Raw genomic sequence first — 27,924 nt, forward strand, 5'->3', positions numbered from 1 at the left:
CTGTGTGCAGAGCACTGGACTAAGCACTTGGGAAAGACAAGTTGGCAACATATAGAGATGGTCCCTATTCATTCATTCATTCAATCGTATTTATTGAGCACTTACTGTGTGCAGAGCACTGGATTTAAGCACTTGGGAAGTACAAGTTGGCAACATAGAGAGACGGTCCCTATTCATTCATTCATTCAATTGTATTTATTGAGTGCTTACTGTGTGCAGAGCACTGGACTAAGCGCTTGGGAAGGACAAGTTGGCAACATAGAGAGACGGTCCCTATTCATTCATTCATTCATTCAATCATATTGATTGAGCGCTGTGTGCACAGCACTGTACTAAGCGCTTGGGAAGGACAAGGTGGCAATATAGAGAGACGGTCCCTATTCATTCATTCATTCAATCGTATTGATTGAGCGCTGACTGTGTGCAGAGCACTGGACTAAGCGCTTGGGAAGGACAAGTTGGCAACATAGAGAGACGGTCCCTATTCATTCATTCATTCAGTCAATCGTATTGATTGAGCGCTGTGTGCAGAGCACTGGACTAAGCACTTGGGAAAGACAAGTTGGCAACATCTAGAGACGGTCCCTACCCAACAGCGGGCTCACAGTCTAGAAGGGGGGACAGACAACAAAGCAAAACATGTGGACAGGTGTCAACTCGTCCGAATAAATTGAAGTAAAGCTAGATGCACGTCATTGACAAAATAGAATAGTAAATATGTACAAGTTAAATAGAGTAATAAATCTGTACCAACATATATACAGGTGCTGTGGGGAGGGGAAGGAGGTAGGGCGGGGGGATGGGGAGGAGGAGAGGAAAGAGGGGGCTCAGTGTGGGAAGGCCTCCTGGAGGAGGTGAGCTCTCAGTAGGGCTTTGAAGGGAGGAAGAGAGCGAGCTTGGCGGATGGGCAGAGGGAGCAGGGCATTCCAGGCCCGGGGGATCACGTGGGCCGGGGGTCGACGGTGGGACAGGCGAGAACGAGGCCTAACGGTGAGGAGATTAGTGGCGGAGGAGCGGAGGGTGCGGGCTGGGCTGGAGAAGGAGAGAAGGGAGGGGAGGTAGGAGGGGGCGAGGGGATGGATGGACAGCCTGGAAGCCCAGGGTGAGGAGTTTTTGCCTGATGCGTAGGTTGATTGGTAGCCACTGGTGATTTTTGAGGAGGGGAGTAACATGCCCAGAGCATTTCTGCACAAAGACGATCAGGGCAGCGGCGTGAAGTCTGGATTGAAGTGGGGAGAGACACAAGGATGGGAGATCAGAGAGGAGGCTGATGCAGTAACCCAGTCGGGATGGGATGAGAGATTGAACCAGCAAGGTAGCGGTTTGGATGGAAAGGAAAGGGTGGATCTTGGCCATGTTGTGGAGGTGAGACCGGCAGGTTTTGGTGACGGATTGGATATGAGGGTTGAATGAGAGAGCGGAGTAGAGGATGACACCGAGGTTGCGGGCTTGTGAGACGGGAAGGATGGCAGTGCCGTCTACGGTGACGGGACAGTCAGGGAGAGGGCAGGGTTTGGGAGGGAAGATAAGGAGTTCAGTCTTGGACATTCTGAGTTTTAGATGGCGGGCACAGATGAGGGAACTGAGGCACAGAGAAGTTAAATGACTTAATAATAATAATAATAATGGCATTTATTAAGCGCTTACTATGTGCCAAGCACTGTTCAGGTTACAAGGTGATCAGGTTGTCCCACGGGGGGCTCACAGTCTTCATCCCCATTGTACAGATGAGGGAACTGAGGCCCAGAGAAGTAACTCGCCCAAAGTCACACAGCTGATAAGTGGCAGAGACGGGATTCGAACCCATGACCTCTGACTCCAAAGCCCGTGTTCTTTCCAGTGAGCCACGCTGCTTCATTCAATTGTATTCATTCATTCAATCGTATTTATTCATTCCATCATATTGAGTCCTTACTGTGTTCTGAGCACTGTACTAAGCGGTCCTTGCGGCCGGGTGGGAGTTAGCTGGGCTGAGGGGGCCAGCCTTTTTATTTTTTCAGGAATTTCATTCATTCATTCAATCGTATTTATTCATTCCATCATATTTATTGAGCCCTTACTGTGTGCAGAGCACTGTACTAAGCGCTTGGAAAGGACAATTCGGCAACAGATAGAGACAATCCCTACCCAACAACGGGCTCACGGTCTAGAAGAGCCCTTAACAATAATAATAATGATGATGGCTTTTGTTAAGCACTTACTATGTGCCAAGCACTGTTCTAAGCGCTGGCAGGGGGGAGATAAAAGCTAATTAGGTTGTCCCACGGGGGGCCTGATAAATAGTAAGTGGTTAAATGCCACAATTATTATTCAGCGCCAGAAGACCTTGTTGTGAACCTGCTTTCCTGAGGCTCTGAAATCCAGGTAAGAAGCAGGTTATATTCTTCCCTACATTCCCACTGCCCAGGGGCAAAGAAATCAGCCGAAAACTCAAGGATTATTCCACCTCTTCCTCATGGATTATCCCACCTGGATAATGAGCCTGCGGGAATCACTACTGACCTGCCGCTGCCCAAGGACGACCACAGTCTGGTGGAGGCTTCATTTAATTGCTTTTATTGACAACTTGAAAATGGCATAGATGCTGGAGACTAGCAGGAGATCATGGGTTGTAAAAAAAATATATATATATATATATATATATATATACCAATATATATACCACATCTGTGCTCAGAAATAGCGATTGAGGAATAGATTATAGAGGAGCTGAATCTGATCAGTAAGGTGACCCCTCCATTTTCTCCCCTCCCCACAACACAAACACACCGACACACACACACACACACACACACACAGAGTGTCATTCATTCATTCAATCGTATTTATTGAGCGCTTACTATGTGCCAAGCACTGTTCTAAGCGCTGGGGGGATACAAGGGGATCAGGTTGTCCCACATGGGGCTCACAGTCTTAAGCCCCATTTTACAGATGAGGTAACTGAGGCCCAGAGAAGTGAATCATCACCATCATCATCAATCGTATTTATTGAGCGCTTACTGTGTGCAGAGCACTGTACTAAGCGCTTGGGAAGTACAAATTGGCAACATATAGAGACAGTCCCTACCCAACAGTGGGCTCACAGTCTAAAAGACTGTGACTTGACTTGCCCAAAGTCACACGGCTGACAATTGGCAGAGCCGGGATTCGAACCCGTGACCTCTGACTCCAAAGCCCGGGCTCTTCCCACTGAGCCGCTTCTCTGTGTCATCAGGAAAGCATTCACTAGCTGAGGAGAGGGCACCCCACGGGGCTGAAAACATAGGTCTCATTCATTCATTCAATCATATTTAGTGAGTGCTTGCTGTGTGCGGAGCACTGGCTCACCAGAGAAGCGGCGTGGCTCAGTGGAAAGAGCCCGGGCTTTGGAGTCAGAGGTCATGGGTTCAAATCCCGCTCTGCCAATTGTCCACTGTGAGACTTTGGGCCTCAGTTCCCTCATCTGTAAAATGGGGGACTGTGAGCCTCTCGTGGGACAACTTGATCACCTTGTATCCCCCCCAGTGCGTGGAACAGTGCTTTGCACACAGTAAGCGCTTAACAAATACCATTTTATTATTATTCTCTGGGCCTCAGTTCCCTCATCTGTAAAATGAGGATTAAGACTGTGGGCTCCCTGTGGGACAACCTGATCACCTTGTACCTGCCCCAGCGCTTAGAACAGTGCTTTGCACACAGTAAGCGCTTAACCAATACCACCATTTTATTATTATTATTCTCTGGGCCTCAGTTCCCTCATCTGTAAAATGAGGATTAAGACTGTGGGCCCCCTGTGGGACAACCTGATCACCTTGTATCCGCCCCAGTGCTTAGAACAGTGCCTTGCACGTAGTAAGCGCTTAATAAATGCCATTATCATTATTACTAAGCACTTGGGAAGTACAAATCGGCAACATTATTATTAATACTCATTAATACTGCTGTCTAGACCTCCTCTCCCCTTGTAGGGCAGAGGTGTCAAATTAAAGGAATGGTTTTTACTCTATTTATTTTACTTGGACATATCTATTCTATTTTATTTTAATATGTTTGGTTTTGTTGTCTGTCTCCCCCTTCTAGACTGTGAGCCCACTGTTGGGTAGGGACCATCTCTATATGTTGCCAACTTGGACTTTCCAAGCGCTTAGTGCAGTGCTCTGCACACAGTCAGCGCTCAATAAATACGATTGATTGATTGATTGATCTCCGGGTATACAAGGCCGCCATCCAGTCACCCGCATGGACACCTGGACGTGAGGCGACTGAGGCTTCGTCACAAGCGGTTGACCTCGGGAAGAGTTGGGAAGGACTCGGTTCGGGGGTAAGAGGGAATCCTCAGCCATAAAACAGAGGAGAGAAGGGACGTTGCGTAGGACTTGGCAATCAGTAGTCACTCTGGGAGGCTTCACGTTTTTGGGGTGTGACCCCATTTGGTTGTCGCTTGCATGGAGAACCATCTGGAAAATGCTCAGTGAAGCGCTGAAGCCCGTAAGCTCGTCGTGGGCAGGGAATGGGTCCCTTTATTGTTATAGTGTACTCTCCCAAGCGCTTAGTTCGGTGCCCTGTATACAGTAAGTGCTCTGTAAATAATAATAATGTTGGTATTTGTTAAGCGCTTACTATGTGCAAAGCACTGTTCTAAGCGCTGGGGTGGATATAAGGTGATGAGGTGGTCCCACGAGGGACTCACAGTCTTCATCCCCAGTTTACAGATGAGGGAACTGAGGCCCGGAGAAGTGAAGTGACTCGCCCAAAGTCACACAGCTGACAGGTGGCGGAGCCGGGATTTGAACCCACGGCCTCTGACTCCAAAGCCCGGGCTCTTTCCACCGGGCCACGCTGCTTCCCATTCGGTAAATACGACTGAATGACTGACCCGGGCTAAGCACCCAAACAGCAACCTACACAGCACAATCCGAAAAGATGAAGCGTGTGTGTGTGTGTGAGAAAGAGAGAGAAAGGGAAAAAATCTTGCTTCAATTACCCATCAAAAATAGCCCCAGTTGAGCAATGGGACTTTTCAGAACTTGAAGTACCCTTCCCACCCCAGATAATTGGCCTTCTCCTCACATCGAGGCTCCAGGACACAACTCAGAGCAGCGGCAACAGCGAAAGCCTCCACCCAACTACGTGGCCATTAATGTTGCTTGCCCTTGGGACGGGCACGGGAGTCCAGGGCTCTCTGGGCCTGCGTGAGGTGACTCCAGGCGTCGAGGAAGAGGACGGCGGGGATGACGATCCACAGGGCGTTCAGGAAGACAAAATAGAACCAGAAGTAGATCGGGTGGCCCCACTCACTGTGCCGGAAACCGTCCCGATATTCCGTGGAAAAGTAGAGCACGTCGCCGTATATCTGACCTGTTGGGGGGTACACAGGCCCGCGTTAGGGGAGACCTGCAGGCCTCCTTGACGCCGAAACCATCATCATCAATCGTATTTATTGAGCGCTTACTGTCTCTATATGTTGCCAACTTGGACTTCCCAAGCGCTTAGTACAGTGCTCTGCAAGCGCTTACTGTGTGCAGAGCACTGGACTAAGCGCTTGGGAAGTCCAAGTTGGCAACGTCTAGAGACGGTCCCTACCCAACAGCGGGCTCACAGTCTGAAAGGGGGAGACGGAGAACAAAACCAAACATACTAACAAAATAAAATAAATAGAATAGATATGTACAAGTAAAATAAATAAATAAATAAGCTGGGTAATAATAAATAAGTAGAGTAATAGAGAAACCAGGGTGGGTGGGACCTCCTGCCATCCAAGGCTGAACCCCCTTGGGTTTGGGTTGGCACCAGTCTCACCCAGAGCAGCAAGCTTCCGCCTGGACCCTGGTAGATCCCAAATAATAATAATAATGATGGCATTTATTAAGCGCTTCCTATGTTCAAAGCACTGTTCTAAGCGCTCGGGAGGTTACAAGGTGATCAGGTTGCCCCCCCGGGGGGGCTCACAGTCTTCATCTCCATTTTGCAGGTGAGGTCACTGAGGCCCAGAGAAGTGGCTTGCCCAGAGTCATACAGCGGACAACTGGGGGAGCGGGATTTGAACCCATGACCTTCCACTGAGCCACGCGGCTTGTAAGGCTAAGAACCAGGTGAACCCAAGCTAGAGCCCGCAGGGAAGTGCGGGATCACCGTGGTGTGCCCGCCTTCTGGCCCAGCAAATCATCTCTAAACGATGAGAGGCAGCGGGGCGGCCGCCTCCCTCCAGAAGACAGCCAGCCGAGAAGCAGTGTGGCCTAGTGGAAAGTGCCCGGGCCTGAGTGTCAGAAGACCCAGATTCGAATCCTGGATCTGCCAGGAACCGGCTTTGAGACCCGGAATCAATCAATCAATCGTATTTATTGAGCGCTTACTGTGTGCAGAGCACTGGACTAAGCGCTTGGGAAGCCCAAGTTGGCAACCTCTAGAGACAGTCCCTACCCAACAGTGGGCTCACAGTCTAGAAGGGCGAGACAGAGAACCAAACCAAACATATTAACAAAATAAAATAGAATAGATATGTACAAGTAAAATAGAGTAATAAATATGTACAAACATATTTACATATATACAGAATAAGTCATTTAACTTCTCCATGTCCCAGTTCACTCATCTGCAAAGTGGGATTCCATGCCTGTTCTCCCTTCTACTTTGACTATGAGCCCCATATGGGAGCTGATTATCCCGCATCTACCCCAAGCGCTTAGTAGTGCTTGGCAATCAATCAATCATATTTATTGAGCGCTTATTCTGTGCAGAGCACTGTACTAAGCGCTTGGGAAGTCCAAGTTGGCAACATACAGAGACAGTCCCTACCCAACAGTGGGCTCACAGTCTAGAAGGGCGAGACAGAGAACAAAACCAAACATATTAACAAAATAAAATAGATAGAATAGATATGTACAAGTAAAATAGAGTAATAAATATGTACAAACATATTTACATATATACAGAATAAGTCATTTAACTTCTCCATGTCCCAGTTCGCTCATCTGCAAAGTGGGATTCCATGCCTGTTCTCCCTTCTAATTAGACTAGGAGCCCCATATGGGAGCTGATTATCCCGCATCTACCCCCAGCGCTTAGTAGTGCTTGGCAATCAATCAATCATATTTATTGAGCGCTTATTCTGTGCAGAGCACTGTACTAAGCGCTTGGGAAGTCCAAGTTGGCAACATACAGAGACAGTCCCTACCCAACAGTGGGTTCACAGTCTAGAAGGGCGAGACAGAGAACAAAACCAAACATATTAACAAAATAAAATAGATAGAATAGATATGTACAAGTAAAATAGAGTAATAAATATGTACAAACATATTTACATATATACAGAATAAGTCATTTAACTTCTCCATGTCCCAGTTCGCTCATCTGCAAAGTGGGATTCCATGCCTGTTCTCCCTTCTAATTAGACTAGGAGCCCCATATGGGAGCTGATTATCCCGCATCTACCCCCAGCGCTTATTATAGTGCTTGGCAATCAATCAATCAATCAATCGTATTTATTGAGCACTTACTGGGTGCAGAGCACTGTACTAAGCGCTTGGGAAGTCCAAGTTGGCAACATATAGAGACAGTCCCTACCCAACAGTGGGCTCACAGTCTAGAAAGGTGAGACAGAGAACAAAACCAAACATATTAACAAAATAAAATAAATAGAATAGATATGTACAAGTAAAATAGAGTAATAAATATGCACAAACATACATACATATATACAGAATAAGTCATTTAACTTCTCCATGTCCCAGTTCGCTCATCTGCAAAGTGGGATTCCATGCCTGTTCTCCCTTCTACTCAGACTATGAGCCCCATATGGGAGCTGATTATCCCGCATCTACCCCCAGCGCTTTGTATAGTGCTTGGCACATAGTAAGCGCTTAACAAATACTACAATTATTAGTGTAGGAGGATTTCCTTGGGCTCCACCCCCACCCACACGCTCCGTCTATCCTGCCCGCAACCCCCCACCAGATGCTCACCCAAGGAGATGACAAGCTGCAGCAGGAAACGCTGGGGGTGGCGGCGGAGGAAAGCCACCACGGCCCAGAGGCTGAGGGGTCCCCAGGTCAGCGCCGTCACCGTCTCCATGCACACCGTGAAGTTGTCCGCTCTGCGCTCGGAAAGAGGCCCTCGATGAGGAACGGCCCGGGACCCGCCCGGCCGTCCCCATCGCTTGCGGCCTCGCTCCTCTCCTCGGACCGCGGCCGCAAGAGAACCCTGCCGCTCTGTTCCTTGACCCTGTTTCCCTCCCAAAATGGGATTTCTCGGGGGCTTCCCGGTCACAAAAGGCTCCGGCCACCATAATGCCCGTGAGGCCGTGCGGTGAGCCCTTTGCGTCCCCCAATCTTTGGGGACGGGGCCAGGGATCTCTAAAAACCTCCCCCGCCCCACATTCCCATGGTGAGTCCAGAGGAAGGCTAGGCGGGAAGCCCAAGATGGAGCTAGGAGCCAGGAATGTTGTTGTCAAATCACTCACGTGATGTATCTGCTGTCGCCTTTGGAATACTCCTTCCCTGGAGGCAAAGGAAACAGGAAAAAGCCTTAACTTTTTGTTGGGAAAGAGGCGCTAACCACCCCTACTCCACAAGCTCCCCACAGGCCTACTCCATTCCAAAACGGCTCCGAACAATAGCCCTAGAGGAGTGAAACATCAAGGAAATCACAGAAATTGCCGTTCTCCAAGGGGCCTTCCCAGACTCCACTCCAAAACGACTCCCAACAATAGCCCTAGAGTGAAACATCAAGGAAATCACAGAAATAAATCACCGTTCTCCAGGAGGCCTTCCCAGACTGAGCCCCCTCCTTCCCCTCTCCATACCTCCTTCCCTTCCCCAGAGCACCTGTATATATGTTTGTACAGATTACTTTATTTATTGATTTATTTTACTTGTACATATTTATTCTATTTATTTTATTCTGTTAATATGTTTTGTTTTGTTCTCTGTCTCCCCCTTCTAGACTGTGAGCCCACTGTTGGGTAGGGACCGTCTCTAGATGTTGCCAACTTATACTTCCCAAGCGCTTAGTACAGTGCTCTGCACACAGTAAGCGCTCAATAAATAATCTCCTCACCGTGCCTCGTTCTTGCCTGTCCCGCCGTTGACCCCCGGCCCACGTCCTCCCCCGGGCCCGGAATGCCCTCCCTCTGCCCATCCACCAAGCCAGCTCTCTTCCTCCCTTCAAGGCCCTACTGAGAGCTCACCTCCTCCAGGAGGCCTTCCCACACTGAGCCCCCTCCTTCCTCTCCCCCTCATCCCCCTCTCCATCTCCCCCGTCTTACCTCCTTCCCTTCCCCACAGCACCTGTATAGATGTATATGTTTGTACATATTTATTACTCTAACTTGTACATATCTATTGTATTTATTTTATTTTGTTAATATGTTTTGTTTTGTTCTCTGTCTCCCCCTTCTAGACTGTGAGCCCACTGTTGGGTAGGGACCATCTCTGTATGTTGCCAACTTGGACTTCCCAAGCGCTTAGTACAGTGCTCTGCACACAGTAAGCGCTCAATATGATTGATTGATTGATCTAGATTTATTTCAATTTATTCTGATGACTGGACACCTGTCCACATGTTTTGTTTTGTTGTCTGTCTCCCCTTTCTAGACTGTGAGCCCGCTGTTGGGTAGGGACCATCTCTATACATTGCCAACTTGTACTTCCCAAGCGCTTAGTCCAGTGCTCTGCACACAGTCAGCACTCAATAAATACGACTGATTGATTGATTGATACAAGCCAATCAGATTGGACACAGTCCAGGTCTCTCACGGGGCTCGCAGTCTTAATCCCCAGATGAGGTAACTGAGGGATAGAAGCAGCGTGGCTCAGTGGAAAGAGCCCAGGCTTTGGAGTCAGAGGTCATGGGTTCAAATCCCGGCTCTGCCAATTGTCAGCTGTGTGACTTTGGACAAGTCACTTCACTTCTCTGTGCCTCAGTTACCTCATCTGTAAATGGGGATTAAGACTGTGAGCCCCCCATGGGACAACCTGATCACCTTGTAACCTCCTCAGGGCTTAGAACAGTGTTGGGTAGGGACTGTCTCTATATGTTGCCAACTTGTATTTCCCAAGCGCTTAGTATAGTGCTCTGCGCACAGTAAGTGCTCAATCAATACGATTGATTGATTGAAGTGACTTGACAGGGTCACACAGCGGACAAGCGGCAGAGCTGGGATTAGAACCCACATCCAAACCCATGCCATCTCTACTAGGCCATACGGCTTCTCTAGACTACGGCTCACAGCGGGCAGGGAAATGTGGCTACCGACTATTATACTGTGCTCTCCCTAGCGCTCAGTACACCGCCCTAGATTGTAAACTCGTTGTGGGCAGGGGCTGTATCCATTTATTGTTATATTATACTCTCCCAAGCACTTAGTACAGTGCTTTGCAAGGTTTCAAGTGCACGGACCAGACCGGACGGGCGCAGGCCCCAGCAGTAACAATTCTTATAATAATAATAATAGGAATCATAATAATAAGAATCATAATAATAATAATATTATTATTGTACTCAGCCCAGACTGAGCCCCCTCCTTCCTCTCCCCCTCCTTCCCCTCTCCATCCCCCTGGCCTTGCCTCCTTCCCTTCCCCACAGCACCTGTATGGATGTCTATATACACACATATATATATATATATATATATATATATATGGAGAAGCAGCGTGGCTCAGTGGAAAGAGCCCGGGCTTTGGAGTCGGAGGTCATGGGTTCGAATCCTGGCTCCGCCACTTGTCAGCTGGGTGACTTTGGGCAAGTCACTTCACTTCTCTATTCCTCAGTTCCCTCATCTGGAAAATGGGGATGAAGACTGGGAGCCCCCCGGGGGACAACCTGATCACCTTGTAATCTCCCCAGCGCTTAGAACCGTGCTTTGCACGTAGTAAGCGCTTAAGAAATGCCATTATTATTATATTATTAATTATATAATATATATTATAATATATTATTATGTGTGTGTACGTATCTATTACTCTATTTACTTGTACATATCTATTCTATTTATTTTATTGTGTCCACGTTTTGTTGTGTTGTCTGTCCCCCTTCTAGGCTGTGAGCCCGCTGTTGGGCAGGGACCACCTCTCTATGTTGCCAGCTTGGACTTCCCAAGCACTTAGTCCAGTGCTCTGCACACAGCGAGCGCTCAATCAATATGATTGATCGACGCCTCCAGAAGCTGGACGAAAGACCCTAAGACCTTCAGCGTCAGCTCCTCGGGAGGCCGTCACGGCGGCCCAAGGAGAGGGGCGACTCACAGAGCTGGGATAAGAAGGAGCGGTCCCCAGGGATGTCCTGATGGTACAAGGAAAACCAGCCTTCGATCACCAGGTGGATGAAAGCGCAGGAGGCGAACCAGCCGAGGACCAGCCGGCGCCTGAATCCAACGGGGGCCGCGGCCGCCCCCCGCCAGCCGGCCAGGAGCCACGTCGCTCCCCACAAGGCCCCGGAGGAGAGCGCGAGGAAGGCCAGGATCTGCCACGCGGCCTTGTCGTTGGGCTGGTAGCGCTCAAGCAGTAGGTCCCGGGGCCAGTAGGGATGAGGAACGGACTGGGGGGTCACATCCGCGTCCATGGCCGGCCGGGGACGGGCTCCAGCGGGGCGCGGGCCGGCGGCTCGGGAGAACGTCCTGGGTCGGAAAACGAAGAGGAAAACGGGGCGATGGGAGACCTGGAGGTTGGATTTTGGAGGGTGTCCGCTAAGCGCTAACCTCGGATCAGGCCGAGGTCCATTCGTTCAGTCATTCATTCAATCGTATTTATTGAGAGGTACATTCATTCATTCAGTCGTATATCTTGAGCGCTTCCTGCGTGCAGAGCACTGGACTATTTTTATTCTATTTTATTTTGTTAGTATGTTTGGTTTTGTTCTCTGTCTCCCCCCTTTTAGACTGTGAGCCCGCTGTTGGGTAGGGACCGGCTCTAGATGTTGCCAACTTGGACTTCCCAAGCGCTTAGTCCAGGGCTCTGCACACGGTAAGCGCTCAATAAATACGATCGATGATGATGATGATGATGACTAGGCGCTTTGGGAAGGACCGTGGAAAGAGCCCGGGCTTTGGAGGCAGAGGTCTTGGGTTCAAATCCCGGCTCCGCCAACTATCAGCCATGTGACTTTGGGCAAGTCACTTAATCAATCAATCGTATTTATCGAGCGCTTACTGTGGGCAGAGCACTGGACTAAGCGCTTGGGAAGTCCAAGTTGGCAACATATAGAGACAGTCCCTACCCAACAGTGGGCTCACAGTCTAAAAGTCTTAATCAATCAATCATCATCAATCATATCTATCAAGCGCTTACTGTGGGCAGAGCACTGTACTAAGCGCTTGGGAAGTCCAAGTTGGCAACATATAGAGACGGTCCCTACCCAACAGTGGGCTCACAGTCTAAAAGTCTTCACTTCTCTGTGCCTCAGTTACCTCATCTGTAAAATGGGGATGAAGAATGTGATCCCCCCGTGGGACAACCTGATCACCTTGTATCCTCCCCAGCGCTTAGAACAGTGCTTTGCACATAGTAAGCGCTTAATAAATGCCATTATTATTATTATTTTTTTATATAGATCACCTTGTAACAGAGTATCACCTTACCTCCTTCCTCTCCCCACAGCACCTGCATATATGTTTGTACGGATTTATTACTCTATTTTATTTGTCCATATTTATTCTATTGATTTTATTTTGTTAATATGTTTTGTTTTGTCATCTGTCTCCCCCTTCTAGACTGTGAGCCCGCTGTTGGGTAGGGACCGTCTCTAGATGTTGCCAACTTGGACTTCCCAAGCGCGTAGTCAATCAATCAATCATATTTATTGAGCGCTTACTGTGTGCAGAGCACTGGACTAAGCGCTTGGGAAGTACAAGTTGGCAACATATAGAGACGGTCCCTACCCAACAGTGGGCTCACAGTCTAGAAGGGGGAGACAGAGAACAAAACCAAACATATTAACCAAATAGAATAGATATGTACAAGTAAAGTTTATTTATTTATCTATTTATTTATTTTACTTGTACATATCTATTCTATTTATTTTATTTTGTTAATATGTTTAGTTTTGTTCTGTCTCATATTAACAAAATAAAATAGAATAGATATGTACAAGTAAAATGTATTTATTTATTTATCTATCTATTTATTTATTTATTTTGCTTGTACATATCTATTCTATTTATTTTATTTTGTTAATATGTTTGGTTTTGTTCTCTGTCTCCCCCTTCTAGACTGTGAGCCCACTGTTGGGTAGGGACCGTCTCTCTATGTTGCCAACTTGGACTTCCCAAGCGCTTAGTCCAGTGCTCTGCACACAGTAAGCGCTCAATAAATACGATTGATTTATTGCTTGGCACATAGTAAGCGCCTAACAAATACCATTATTATTACTAAAAGTTTAGGAGAGTACAGTCCTTTAGACTGTAAACTTGTTACGGGCAGGGAACCATGAGGCCTTCCCACACTGAGCCCCCTCCTTCCTCTCCCCCTCTTCCCCCTCTTCATCCCCCCCGCCTTACCTCCTTCCCTTCCCCACAGCACCTGTATATATGTTTGTACATATTTATTACTCTATTTATTTATTTATTTTACTTGTACATATTTATTCTATTTATTTTATTCTGTTAATATGTTTTGTTCTCCGTCTCCCCCTTCTAGACTGTGAGCCCGCTGTTGGGAAGGGACCGTCTCTATATGTTGCCGAATTGTACTTCCCAAGCGCTTAGTCCGGTGCTCTGCACACAGTAAGCGCTCAATAAATACGATTGAATGAATGAATGAATGAGTAAAATAAATAAGTTAGTTATATATAACTATATACTAGTATATAGTGTAGTAGTCTTCTAGACTGTGAGCCCACTGTTGGGGAGGGACCGTCTCTCTATGTTGCCAACTTGTACTTCCCAAGCTTTTAGTACAGTGCTCTGCACACAGTAAGCGCTCAATAAATACGATTGATTGATTGATTGATTGACTGAGCCCACCTTCTAGACTGTGAGCCCACTGTTGGGTAGGGACTGTCTCTCTATGTTGCCAACTTGTACTTCCCAAGCGCTTAGTACAGTGCTCTGCACACAGTAAGCGCTCAATAAACACGATTGATTGATTGATAGTATATATATAACTATATACTAGTTATATATAACTAGCACATAGTTAGTACTTAATAAATACCATTGATTGCTTGATGGATACTGAATTACTGCTCAGCCTAATCTCTCTCTCTCTCTCTCTCTCTCTCTCTCTCTCTCTCTCTCTCTCACACACACACACACACACACACACACACACACACACACACACACACACACACCCAAAAAAAAAAAGATAGGGAAAGGTCCCAATCCTGGTCCCCAGTACAGTGCTCTGCACACAGTAAGCGCTTAATAAATCTCATCATTATTATTAATACAATTACTACTACTATTATTTCCGAATATAGCAATTATTATGGTATTTATTATTACTTTGAGACTGTGAGCCCACTGTTGGGTAGGGACTGTCTCTATATGTTGCCAACTTGGACTTCCCAAGCGCTTAGTACAGTGCTCTGCACACAGTAAGCACTCAATAAGTACGATTGATTGATTGATCAGATTAGCTTGTATTCACCTCAGCTCTTAGCACATAGTAAGCGTTTAACGAATAGACTGCGAGCTTGTTGCGGGCAGGGACTGTCCCTCTTTCTTGCTGGACTGTATACTTTCCCAACCGCTTAGTACAGTGCCCTGCACACAGTAAACGCTCGATAAATACGACGGAATAAATGCACTCCCCCTTCTAGCCTGTGAGCCCACTGTTGGGTAGGGACCGTCTCTAGATGTTGCCAACTTGGACTTCCCAAGCGCTTAGTACAGTGCTCTGCACACAGTAAGCGCTCAATAAATACACCTGAATGAATGAATGAAAATACCATATTAAAAAAATTAACTAAACCAGATCAGACCCAGTCCCTGTCCCGCGTGGGGCTCAGCGGAAAGAGCCCGGGCTTGGGAGTCAGAGGTGGTGGGTTCTAATCCCGACTCCGCCACTTGTCTGCTGTGTGACCTTGGGCAAGTCATTTAACTTCTCCGTGCCTCAGTGACCTCACCTGTAAAATGGGGATTAAGACTATGAGCCCCACAGGGGACAACCTGATCACCTTGTAAGCTCCCCAGCGCTTAGAACAGTGATTGGCACATAGTAAGCGCTTAACAAATGCCATCGTTATTATTATTAAAATGCGATTAAGACTGTGAGCCCCCCGTGGGACAAACTGATCGCCGTGTAACCTCCCCAGCGCTTAGAACAGTGCTTGGCACATAATAATAATCTCTGCCACAGGTCTGCTGTGTGACCTTGGGCAAGTCACTTAACTTCTCTGTGCCTCAGTTCCCTCATCTGTAAAATGGGAATTAAAAGTGCGAGCCCCATGTGGGACAACCTGATTACCCTGTGTCTACTCCAGTGCTTAGAACAGTGCTTGGAACATAGTAAGCACTTAATAAATGCCATCATCATTATTATAATTATTGGCACATAGCAAGTGCTTAATAAATGCCGCCATCATCATTATTATAATTACTGGTACATAGCAAGTGCTTAATAAATGCCATCATCATCATTATTATAATTATTGGCACATAGCAAGTGCTTAATAAATGCCGCCATCATCATTATTATAATTACTGGTACATAGCAAGTGCTTAATAAATGCCATCATCATCATTATTATAATTATTGGCACATAGTAAGCGCTTAATAAATGCCACCATCATTATTATAATTATTGGCACATAGTAAGCGCTTAATAAATGCCATCATCATAATTATAATAATGATGATGGCATTTATTAAGCGCTGCGGAGGTTACAAGGTGATCAGGTTGTCCCATGGGGGCTCACAGTCAACCCCATTTTAATAATAATGCGTCCCCCGTGGGGCTCACAGTCTTCATCCCCATTTGACAGATGAGGGAACTGAGGCTCAGAGAATAGTAATAATAATGGCATTTATTAAGCACTTACTATGTGCAAGGCACTGTTCTAAGCGCTGGGGAGGTTACAAGGCAATCAGGTGATCCCACGGGGGCTCACAGTCTTAATACCCATTTGACAGATGAGGGACCTGAGGCCCTGAGAATAATAATAATAATGGGATTTGTTGAGCGCTTACTATGTGCCAAGCACTGTTCTAAGCGCTGGGGGGGATACAAGGTGATCAGGTTGTCCCACGGGGGGCTCACAGTCTTAATCCCATTTTAATAACAATAATAACAATGATATTTGTTAAGCGCTTACTCTGTGCCAAGCACTGTTCTAAGCGCTGGGGAGGTTACAAGGTGATGAGGTTGTCCCACGGGGGGCTCACAGTCTTCATCCCCATTTGACAGATGAGGGAACTGAGGCTCAGAGAATAATAATAATAATAATAATAATAATAATAATAATGGCATTTATTAAGCACTTGCTATGTGCAAAGCACTGTTCTAAGCGCTGGGGAGGTTACAGGGTGATCAGGTGTCCCACAGGGGGTTCACAGTCTTAACCCCCGTTTAACAGATGAGGGAACTGAGGCCCAGAGAAGTGAAGTGACTTGCCCAAGGTCACCCAGCTGACAAGTGGCGGAGCCGGGATTTGAACCCACGACCTCTGACTCCAAAGCCCGGGCTCTTTCTACTGAGCCACACAGCAGACATGTGCTGTGTGACTTTGGGCAAGTCACTTCACTTCTCTGGGCCTCAGTTCCCTCATCTGTAAAATGGGGGTGAAGACTGTGAGCCCCACGTGGGACAACCTGATCTCCTTGTAACCTCTCCAGCGCTTAGAACAGTGCTTTGCACATAGTAAGCGCTTAATAAATGCCATCATCATCATCATGTGGCGGAGCCGGGATTCAATCATTTCATTTAATCGTATTTATTGAGCGCTTACTGTGTGCAGAGCACCGGACTAAGCGCTGGGGAACCCATGACCTCTGACTCCAAAGCCCGGGCTCTTTCCACTGAGCCACGCTGAGAACATAGTGAGCGCTTAATAATGGTCATTATTATTATAGTAAGCGCTTAATAATGGTTATTATTATTATAGTAAGCGCTTAATTGTTGGGTGGGGACCGTCTCTATATGTTGCCAACTTGTACTTCCCAAGTGCTTAGTACAGTGCTCTGCACACAGAAAGCGCTCAATAAATACAATTGATTGATTAACAAATATTATTATTATTATTATTATTATTATTATTATTATTATTATTATTACAGCGTCCGGGGAAGGGAAGACGGGAAAGGGTGGAGGGGAGGGCGGCAGGGGGGCCGGGAAAACCGGGAATATCTCTCACCTGACCAGGTCGGACCCTTCAAGCTCTGCACGCCCACGGGCTGCGGATAAAAGCGACTCGAGGATACTTCTCCCAGCCAATGGGAGCCCGAGAATCCGCACCCCCTCCTCCTCCCAGCCAATGGGAGCCCGGGAATCCGCGCGCCGTCCTCCTTCCAGCCAATAGGAGCCCGAGGGGTCGCGCGAAGCCCCGCCCTCCTCCTCCCACCCCGCTCCAAGGGGGACCATCCGCCCCGCCACGCCCGTCATCCTCCTCCCAGCCAATGAGAGCCCGAGGAACCGCGCGCCATCCTCCTTCCAGCCAATAGGAGCCCGAGGAGCCGAGCGCCCTCCTCCTTCCAGCCAATAGGAGCCCGAGGGGCCGCGCGAAGCCCCGCCCCCCGCCCCGCCACGTCCGTCATCCTCCTCCCAGCCAATGAGAGCCCGAGGAGCCGCGCCCCACCCTCCTGCCAGCCAATAGGAGCCCTAGAAGCCGAGCGCCCTCCTCCTTCCAGCCAATAGGAGCCCGAGGGGCCTAGCGAAGCCCCGCCCCCCGCCCCGCCACGGCCGCCCTCCTCTTTTCAGCCAATAGGAGCTCGAGGAGCCGCGCCCCTTTCTTCTTCCAGCCAATGGGAGCCCGAGAAGCCGCTAGCCCTTCTTATTCCAGCCAATAGGAGCCCGAGGGGCCGCGCGAAGCCCCGCCCCCCGCTTCCCACCCCGCTCCAAGGGGGACTATCTGCCCCGCCACGCCCGTCATCCTCCTTCCAGCCAATGGAAGCCCGAGGAGCCGCGTGCCCTCCTCCTCCCAGCCAATGGGAGCCCAAGGGGCCGCGCGAAGCCCCGCCCACCACCGTCGCCTGATCCTCGGCCCCCGCATACTATTGGCCCGGACGGACGATGCCCCGCCCTGCGGGCGAGGAACTGCATCCCGATTGGCTCGGCTCGTATGGGCCCAGAGAGGGGAGAGAAAGCGAAGCTTCTCATTGGCTGTCGCCCGACCGCCTTAATCCTGCTAGCCAATCAGCGCGGGCCGAGGGCTCTCCTGGTTCTAGCAGGCAGTCAGTCATTCAGTCGTGTTTATTGAGCGCTTACTGAGTGCAGAGCACTGGACTAAGCGCTTGGGAAGCCCAAGTTCATTCATTCATTCAGTCGCATTTATTGAGCGCTTTACTGTGTGCAGAGCACTGGACTAAGCGCTTGGGAAGTCCAAGTTCATCCATTCACTCATTCAATCGTATTTATTGAGTGCTTACTGTGTGCAGAGCACTGGACTAAGCGCTTGGAAAGTCCAAGTTCATTCATTCATATTTTTTGAGCGCTTACTGTGTGCAGAGCACTGTACTAAGCGTTTGGGAAGTCCAAGTTGGCAACATCTAGAGACGGTCCCTACCCCACACTGGGCTCACAGTCTAGAAGGGGGAGACAGACAACAAAACGAAACATATTCACAAAATAAAATAAATAGAATAGTAAATATGTACAAGTAAAAGTCAGTCATTTATTATAATGTTCATTCATGCATTCATTCAGTCGTATTTATTGAGCTCTTACTGTGTGCAGAGCACTGGACTAAGCGCTTGGGAAGTCCAACTTGGCAACATAGAGAGACGGTCCCTACCCAACAGTGGGCTCACAGTCTAGAAGGGGTGACAGACAACAACACAAAACATTAACAAAATAAAATAAATAGAATAGTAAATATGTACAAGTAAAAGTCATTTATTATAATAATAACTCATTCATTCATTCAATCGTATTTATGGAGCGCTTACTGAGTGCAGAGCACTGTACTAAGCATTTGGAAAGTCCAAGTTGGCAACACATAGAGACGGTCCCTACCCCACACTGGGCTCACAGTCTAGAAGGGGGAGACAGACAACAAAACAAAACATATTAACAAAATAAAATAAATAGAATAGTAAATATGTACAAGTAAATGTCAGTCATTTATTATGATAATAATTCATTCATTCACTCAATCGTATTTCTTGAGCGCTTACTGTGTGCAGAGCACTGTACTAAGCGCTCGGGAAGTACAAGTCAGCAACATAGAAAGACGGTCCCTACCCAACAACGGGCTCACAGACTAGAAGGGGGAGACAGATAACAAAACGAAAGATATTAACCAAATAAAATCAATAGAATAGTAAATATGTACAAGTAAAAGTCAGTCATTTATTATAATAATCATTCATTCATTCAATCGTATTTATTGAGCGCTTACTGTGTGCAGAGCACTGGACTAAGCACTTGGGAAGTTGGCAACATCTAGAGACGGTCCCTACCCAACAGCGGGCTCACAGTCTAGAAGGGGGAGACAGACAACAAAACAAAACATATTAACCAAATAAAATAAATAGAATAGTAAATATGTACAGGTAAAAGTCAGTCATTTATTGTAATAATCATTCATTCATTCAATCGTATTTATTGAGCGCTGACTGTGTGCAGAGCACTATACTAAGCGCTTGGGAAGTCCAAGTCGGCAACATAGAGAGACAGTCCCTACCCAACAGTGGGCTCACGGTCTAGAAGGGGGTGACAGACAACATGGCATTTATTAAGCACTTACTATGTGCCAAGCACTGTTCTAAGCGATGGGGAGGTTACAAGGTGATCAGGTTGTCCCACGGGGGGCTCACAGTCTTAATCCCCATTTTACAGATGAGGGAACTGAGGCATAGAGAAGTTAAGTGACTTGCCCAAAGTCACACAGCTGACAAGTGTGACTGTGAGCCCGCGGTTGGGTAGGGACCGTCTCTAGATGTTGTCAACTTGTACTTCCCAAGCGCTTAGTACAGTGCTCTGCACACAGTAAGCGCTCAATAAATACGATTGATATTGATTGATTGATTGATTGATCCCAGAGTGAGCAATTGGCAGAGCTCACTGCCAATTCCTTCTTCCCTTCCTCCCTCTTTGAGCCTCTTCTCCCAACTCTCCGCTGGCTCAGTGGAAAGAGCCCGGGCTTTGGAGTCAGAGGTTGTGGGTTCGAATCCCCCTCCGCCACATGTCTGCTGTGTGACCTTGGGCAAGTCGCCTCAGTTCCCTCATCTGGAAAATGGGGATGACGACTGTGAGCCCCATGTGGGATAACCTGATCACCTTGTATCTCCCCCAGCACTTAGAACAGTGCTGGGCACATAGTAAGCACTTAATAAATACCAAAATTATTATTATTATTAGAGAAGCAGCGTGGCTCAGTGGAAAGAGCCCAAGCTTGGGAGTCAGAGGTCATGGGTTCTAATCCCGGCTCCACCACATATCAGCTGTGTGACTTTGGGCAAGTCAGTTCACTCCTCTGAGCCTCAGTTCCCTCATCTGGAAAATGGGGATGAAGACTGTGAGTCCCATGTGGGATAACCTGATTACCTTGTATCTCCCCCAGTGCTTAGAACAGTGCTTGGCACATAGTAAGCACTTAACAAATGCCATCATTATTATTATTATTATTATTATCATCATTATTATTATTATTATTATTCTGCCCAAGGTGACCAAAAATTGGATCCCTTTCATGGCTCAGCAGAAAGAGTGTGGGCTTGGGAGTCCGAGGTCATGGGTTCTAATCCCGACTCCACCACGTATCAGCTGTGTGACTTTGGGCGAGTCACTTCACTTCTCTGGGCCTCAGTTCCCTCATCTGGAAAATGGAGGTGAAGACTGCGAGCCCCATGTGGGATAACCTGATCACCTTGTATCCCCCCAGCGCTTAGAACAGTGCTTTGCACATAGTAAGCACTTAATAAATACCAAAATTATTATTATCATTAGAGAAGCAGCGTGGCTCAGTGGAAAGAGCCCAAGCTTGGGAGTCCGAGGTCATGGGTTCTAATCCCGGCTCCACCGTTTGTCAGCTGTGTGACTCTGGGCAAGTCACTTCACTTCTCTGGGCCTCAGTTACCTCATCTGTAAAATGGGGATTAACACTGTGAGCCCCCCCATGGGACAACCTGATCACCTTGTAACCTCCCCAGCGCTTAGAACAGTGCTTTGCACATAGTATCTTAAGCTTGCTGTGACTCTAAGCTCCTTGGGAGCAGGGAACATGTCTACCAGATCTGTTATATCGTACTCGTCCAGCTTAGTACAGTGCTCTGCCCTCAGCGAGCGCTCAGTAGATACCACTGATTGACTGTATATATGTTTGTACAGATTGATTACTCTATTTGTCCATATTTATTCTATTTATTTTATTTTGTTAATATGTTTTGTCTTGTTGTCTGTCTCCCCCCTCTAGACTGTGAGCCCGCTGTTGGGTAGGGACCGTCTCTAGATGTTGCCCACTTGGACTTCCCAAGCGCTTAGTCCAGTGCTCTGCACACAGTAAGCGCTCAATAAATACGGTTGAATGAATGAATAGTAAGCGCTTAACAAATGCCATCATTATCATCATCATCATCATTATTATCACTTTACCTCAAACCACCCGTTGCATTTGTAATCGTCCCCAGAGTTCATCATCCCAAACCAGGACTGTTCCTTGGCATAATCGCCCCATCCTGTGGAACAATAGCAGATTCAAGAAATCTTACACAAACTGATGCAAACTTTAATCAATCAATCGATCAATCGTATTTATTGAGCGCTTACTGTGTGCGGAGCGCTGTACTAAGCGCTTGGGAAGTCCAAGTTGGCAACATCTAGAGACGGTCCCTACCCAACAGCGGGCTCGCAGTCTAGAAGGATCCAGGATTCTCGGAAGCGAGGGATGGCCGGGCCGGAAGTATGGAGCGGGGTCATAGGGATAAACTAGGAATTCTCCTTTCCCTACACAAACTGGAAAGTTGGATTATTTTCAACATCGTCTTAAACTAGTGACAAAGTAGACTGTGAGCCCCGGGTAGGACCGGGAGTATTTCGGGAATTCATTCATTCATTCAATCGTATTTATTGAGCGCTGACTGTGTGCAGAGCACTGGACTAAGCGCTTGGGAAGTACAAGTTGGCAACATATAGAGACGGTCCCTACCCAACAGTGGGCTCACAGTCTAGAAGATAATAATAATAATGGTATTTGTTAAGCACTGAGTATGTGCAAAGCACTGCTCTAAGCGCTGGGGAGGTTTACAAGGTAATCAGGTTGTCCCACTGGGGGCTCACAGTCTTCATCCCCATTTGACAGATGAGGGAACTGAGGCCCAGAAAAGTGAAGTGACTTGCCCAAAGCCACCCAGCTGACAATTGGCGGAGGCGGGAGTTGAACCCATGCCCTCTGACTCCAAAGCCCGGGCTCTTTCCACTGAGCCACGCTGCTTCCCCTTTATAGGAGTATAAAGAAGAGAAATAAAGAAATCTGCTTTACAAATAAATGTTAAATATGGCCAGAGGTGGGGTGACAAGACTAGGGACAAAGGTGGGTGGATAAATTCAGTTCCCTCATCTGTAAAATGGGGATTCATAATAATAATGGCATTTCTTAAGCGCTTACTATGTGCAAAGCACTGTTCTAAGCGCTGGGGAGGTTACAAAGTGATGAGGTTGTCCCACGGGGGGCTCACAGTCTTCATCTCCATTTGACAGATGAGGGAACTGAGGCCCAGAGAATAATAATAAGAATAATAATGATGGCATTTCTTAAGCGCTTACTATGTGCAAAGCACTGTTCTAAGTGCTGGGGAGGTTACAAAGTGATCAGGTTGTCCCATGGGGGGCTCACAGTCTTCATCCCCATTTTCCAGATGAGGGAACTGAGGCCCAGAGAAGTGAAGTGACTTGCCCCAAGTCACCCAGCTGACAATTGGCAGAGGCGGGATTTGAAGCCATGACCTCTGACTCCAAAGCCCCTGCTCTTTCCACTGAGCCACGCTGCTTCCCCTTTATAGGTGTATAAAGAAGAGAAATAAAGAAATCTGCTTTACAAATAAATGTTAAATATGGCCAGAGGTGGGGTGACAAGACTGGGGACAAAGGTGGGTGGATAAATTCAGTTCCCTCATCTGTAAAATGGGGATTCATAATAATAATGGCATTTCTTAAGCGCTTACTATGTGCAAAGCACTGTTCTAAGTGCTGGGGAGGTTACATGGTGATCAGGTTGTCCCACGGTGGGGCTCACAGTCTTAATCCCCATTTTCCAGATGAGGGAACTGAGGCCCAGAGAAGTGAAGTGACTTGCCCAAAGTCACCCAGCTGACAATTGGCGGAGGCGGGATTTGAACCCATGACCTCAGACTCCAAAGCCCCTGCTCTTTCCACTGAGCCACGCTGCTTCCCCTTTATAGGCGTATAAAGAAGAGGAATAGAGAAATCTGCTTTACAAATAAATGTTAAATATGGCCAAAGGTGGGGTGACAAGACTAGGGACAAAGATGGGTGGATAAATTCAGTTCCCTCATCTGTAAAATGGGGATTCATAATAATAATGGCATTTCTTAAGCGCTTACTATGTGCAAAGCACTGTTCTAAGCGCTGGGGAGGTTACAAAGTGATGAGGTTGTCCCACGGGGGGCTCACAGTCTTCATCTCCATTTGACAGATGAGGGAACTGAGGCCCAGAGAATAATAATAAGAATAATAATAATGGCATTTCTTAAGCGCTTACTATGTGCAAAGCACTGTTCTAAGTGCTGGGGAGGTTACAAAGTGATCAGGTTGTCCCATGGGGGGCTCACAGTCTTCATCCCCATTTTCCAGATGAGGGAACTGAGGCCCAGAGAAGTGAAGTGACTTGCCCCAAGTCACCCAGCTGACAATTGGCAGAGGCGGGATTTGAACCCATGACCTCAGACTCCAAAGCCCCTGCTCTTTCCACTGAGCCACGCTGCTTCCCCTTTATAGGCATATAAAGAAGAGGAATAAAGAAATCAGCTTTACAAATAAATGTTAAATATGGCCAGAGGTGGGGTGACAAGACTAGGGACAAAGATGGGTGGATAAATTCAGTTCCCTCATCTGTAAAATGGGGATTCATAATAATAATGGCATTTCTTAAGCGCTTACTATGTACAAAGCACTGTTCTAAGCGCTGGGGAGGTTACATGGTGATCAGGTTGTCCCACGGTGGGGCTCACAGTCTTAATCCCCATTTTCCAGATGAGGGAACTGAGGCCCAGAGAAGTGAAGTGACTTGCCCCAAGTCACCCAGCTGACAATTGGCGGAGGGGGGATTTGAACCCATGACCTCTGACTCCAAAGCCCCTGTTCTTTCCACTGAGCCACGCTGCTTCCCCTTTATAGGCATATAAAGAAGAGGAATAAAGAAATCCGCTTTACAAATAAATGTTAAATATGGCCAGAAATAGGGTGACAAGACTGGGGACAAAGGTGGGTGGAAAAATTCAGTTCTCTCATCTGTAAAATGGGGATTAATAATAATAATAATAATAATAATGGCATTTATTAAGCGCTTAGTATGTGCAAAGCACTGTTCTAAGCACTGGGGAGGTTACAAAGTGATCAGGTTGTCCCACGGGGGGCTCACATTCTTCACCCCCATTTTACAGATGAGGGAACTGAGGCCCAGAGAAGTGGAGTGACTCGCCCAAAATCACACAGCTGACAATTGGCGGAGCCGGGATTTGAACCCACGACCTCGGACTCCAAAGCCCGGGGCTCTTTCCAGATTAAATCTGTGAGCCCCACGTGGGACAAGCTGATCACCTTGTATCCCCCCCAGTGCTTAGAACAGTGCTTGGCACATAGTGAGCGCTTAACAAATGCCATCATTATTTTCATAGGTTGGGGGACGCTTTCTGGAGGAGGTGGCTTTTCTGGAGAATTTTCAAGGTGGGGAAGGACGTGCTTAGCCAATTTGGAGAAAAAATGAATAATTGTAGAGTGTCCATTAATCAATCAATCAATCGTATCTATTGAGCGCTTACTGTGTGCAGAGCACTGTACTAAGCGCTTGGGAAGTACAAGTTGTCAACATATAGAGACGGTCCCTGCCCAACAGTGGGCTTACAGTCTAGAAGACTAGCCTAGAAGCACTAGACAGTCTAGACAATCTAGAAACACTCAGTATATGCCAAGCACTATACTAAGAGCCAGGGAGATAAATGATAATCCATGATGGCCTAGTGGATAAAGCATGGGCCTGGAAATCAGAAGGACCTGGGTTCTAATCCTGCCTCTGCCGCTTGTCTGCTGTGTGACCCAAGCGCTTAATACAGCGTTCCGCACAAATCCCACTGTACTATGTACAAAGCACCGTTCTAAGCGCTTAGACGATAAGTTTTATTATGTTGTGCTGTCCCAAGCGCTTAATACAGCGTTCCACACAAATACAATTGTACTATGTGCAGAACACTGTTCTCAGCGCTTAGACAATATGCTTTATTGTTATGTTGAGCTCTCCCAAGCGCTTAATACAGCGTTCCACACAAATACAATTGTACTATGTGCAGGGCACTGTTCCAAGCGCTTCGACAATTTGCTTTATTGTTATGTTGAGCTCTCCCAAGCGCTTAATACAGCGTTCCGCACAAATACAATTGTACTATGTGCAGAGCACTGTTCTAAGCGTTTAGACAATAAGCTTTAATGTTACATTGTGCTCTCCCAAGTGCTTACTACAGCATTCCACACAAATACCACTGTACTATGTACAAAGCACTGTTCTAAGCGCTTAGACGATAAGTTTTATTATGTTGTGCTCTCCCAAGCACTTAATACAACGTTCCGCACAAATACAACTGTACTATGTGCAGAGCACTGTTCTAAGCGCTTCAACAATATGCTTTATTATGTTGAGCTCTCCCAAGCGCTTAATACAGCATTCCGCACAAATACAATTGTGCTATGTGCAGAGCACTGTTCTAAGCGCTTCGACAATATGCTTTATTGTTATGTTGAGCTCTCCCAAGCACTTAATACAACATTCTGCACAAATACAATTGTACTATGTGCAGAGCACTAAGTGCTTAGACAATAATTTTTAATGTTATGTTGTGCCCTCCCAAGCATTTAGTACAGCGTTCCACACAAATACAACTGTACTATGTGCAGAGCACTGTTCTAAGCGCTTTGACAATACGCTTTATTGTTATGTTGAGCTCTCCCAAGAGCTTAATACAGCGTTCCGCACAAATACAACTGTACTATGTGCAGAGCGCTGTTCCAAGTGCTTCTACAATATGCTTTATTGTTACGTTGAGCTCTCCCAAGCGCTTAATACAGCATTCCGCACAAATCCAATTGTACTATGTGCAGAGCACTGTTCCAAGCGCTTCGACAATATGCTTTATTGTTATGTTGAGCTCTCCCAAGTGCTTAATACAGCGTTCCGCACAAATACAATTGTACTATGTGCAGAGCACTATTCTAAGTGCTTAGACAATAATTTTTAATGCTATGTTGTGCTCTCCCAAGTGCTTACTACAGCGTTCCGCACAAATACCACTGTACTACGTACAAAGCACCGTTCTAAGCGCTTACATGATAAGTTTTATTAGGTTGTGCTCTCCCAAGCGCTTAATACAGCGTTCTGCACAAATACAACTGTACTATGTGCTGAGCACTGTTCTAAGCGCTTCAACAATATGCTTTATTATGTTGAGCTCTCCCAAGAGCTTAATACAGCGTTCGGCACAAATACAATTGTACTATGTTCAGAACACTGTTCCAAGGGCTTCGACAATACGCTTTATTGTTATGTTGAGCTCTCCCAAGCGCTTAATACAGCGTTCCGCACAAATACAATTGTACTATGTGCAGAGCGCTGTTCCAAGCTCTTCGACAATACACTTTACCGTCATGTTGAGCTCTCCCAAGCGCTTAATACAGCGTTTCACACAAATACAATTGTACTATGTGCAGAGCACTGTTCTAAGCGCTTCGACAATACGCTTTAATGTTATGTTGAGCTCTCCCAAGCGCTTAATACAGCGTTCCGCACAAATACAATTGTACTATGTGCAGAGCACTGTTCCAAGCGCTTCGACGATATGCTTCATTGTTACGTTGAGCTCTCCCAAGCGCTTAATACAGCATTCCACACAAATACAATTGTACTATGTGCAGAGCACTGTTCCAAGCTCTTTGACAATACACTTTATTGTTATGTTGAGCTCTCCCAAGCGCTTAATACAGCGTTCTGCACAAATACAATTGTACTATGTGCAGAGCACTGTTCCAAGCGCTTCGACGATATGCTTTATTGTTACGTTGAGCTCTCCCAAGCGCTTAATACAGCGTTCCGCACAAACACAATTGTACTACGTGCAGAGCACTGTTCTAAGTGCTTCGACGACATGCTTTATTGTTACGTTGAGCTCTCCCAAGCGCTTAATACAGCGTTCCGCACAAATACAATTGTACTATGTGCAGAGCACTGTTCCAAGCGCTTCGACGATATGCTTTATTGTTACGTTGAGCTCTCCCAAGCGCTTAATACAGCGTTCCGCACAAATACAATTGTACTACGCACAGAGCACTGTTCTAAGCGCTTCGACAATACACTTTATTGTTACGTTGAGTAACACACAGTAAGGCGTGGATAAATAGAGCCGACCGGCTCTCTCCCTCTGGTCTCCTTGCCTCCCTCCTGGCTCTCTCCCTGTCCCTGCATCCCTGCAGCTGTCCTGGAATCCAGTCCCAGATTCCCGGTCTTCCATTGGTGGCTCCCTCTTCCCGCCTTCCCAGTCCCCTGATTGGTCCCGGTTTTCCCTTTGGCTTTTCCTGACTGGTCGGGCCTGCTTCGGAGGAGCAACACAAAGCGTGTGGGAGCTTGCTGGCCGG

The 27,924-nt window shown here is 47.1% G+C and overlaps 1 protein-coding gene across 1 annotated transcript; it reads right to left on the reverse strand.

The window, feature by feature from the left end:
- Positions 1 to 4,779: 4,779 nt before the first annotated feature.
- On the reverse strand, positions 4,780 to 17,311 carry LOC119929871 (EBP cholestenol delta-isomerase). The gene is made up of 5 exons (XM_038748210.1): positions 17,267 to 17,311; positions 11,220 to 11,590; positions 8,438 to 8,474; positions 7,941 to 8,071; positions 4,780 to 5,337 (listed from the first exon to the last, which is right to left on the reverse strand). Exons 2-5 carry the CDS (start codon positions 11,533 to 11,535, stop codon positions 5,117 to 5,119), a joined length of 705 nt encoding a protein of 234 aa, XP_038604138.1. The 5' UTR covers positions 11,536 to 11,590; positions 17,267 to 17,311; the 3' UTR covers positions 4,780 to 5,116.
- Positions 17,312 to 27,924: the final 10,613 nt, after the last annotated feature.

Source organism: Tachyglossus aculeatus, chromosome 6 (genome assembly GCF_015852505.1).
Source record: "Tachyglossus aculeatus isolate mTacAcu1 chromosome 6, mTacAcu1.pri, whole genome shotgun sequence".
Taxonomy (NCBI): domain Eukaryota; kingdom Metazoa; phylum Chordata; class Mammalia; order Monotremata; family Tachyglossidae; genus Tachyglossus; species Tachyglossus aculeatus.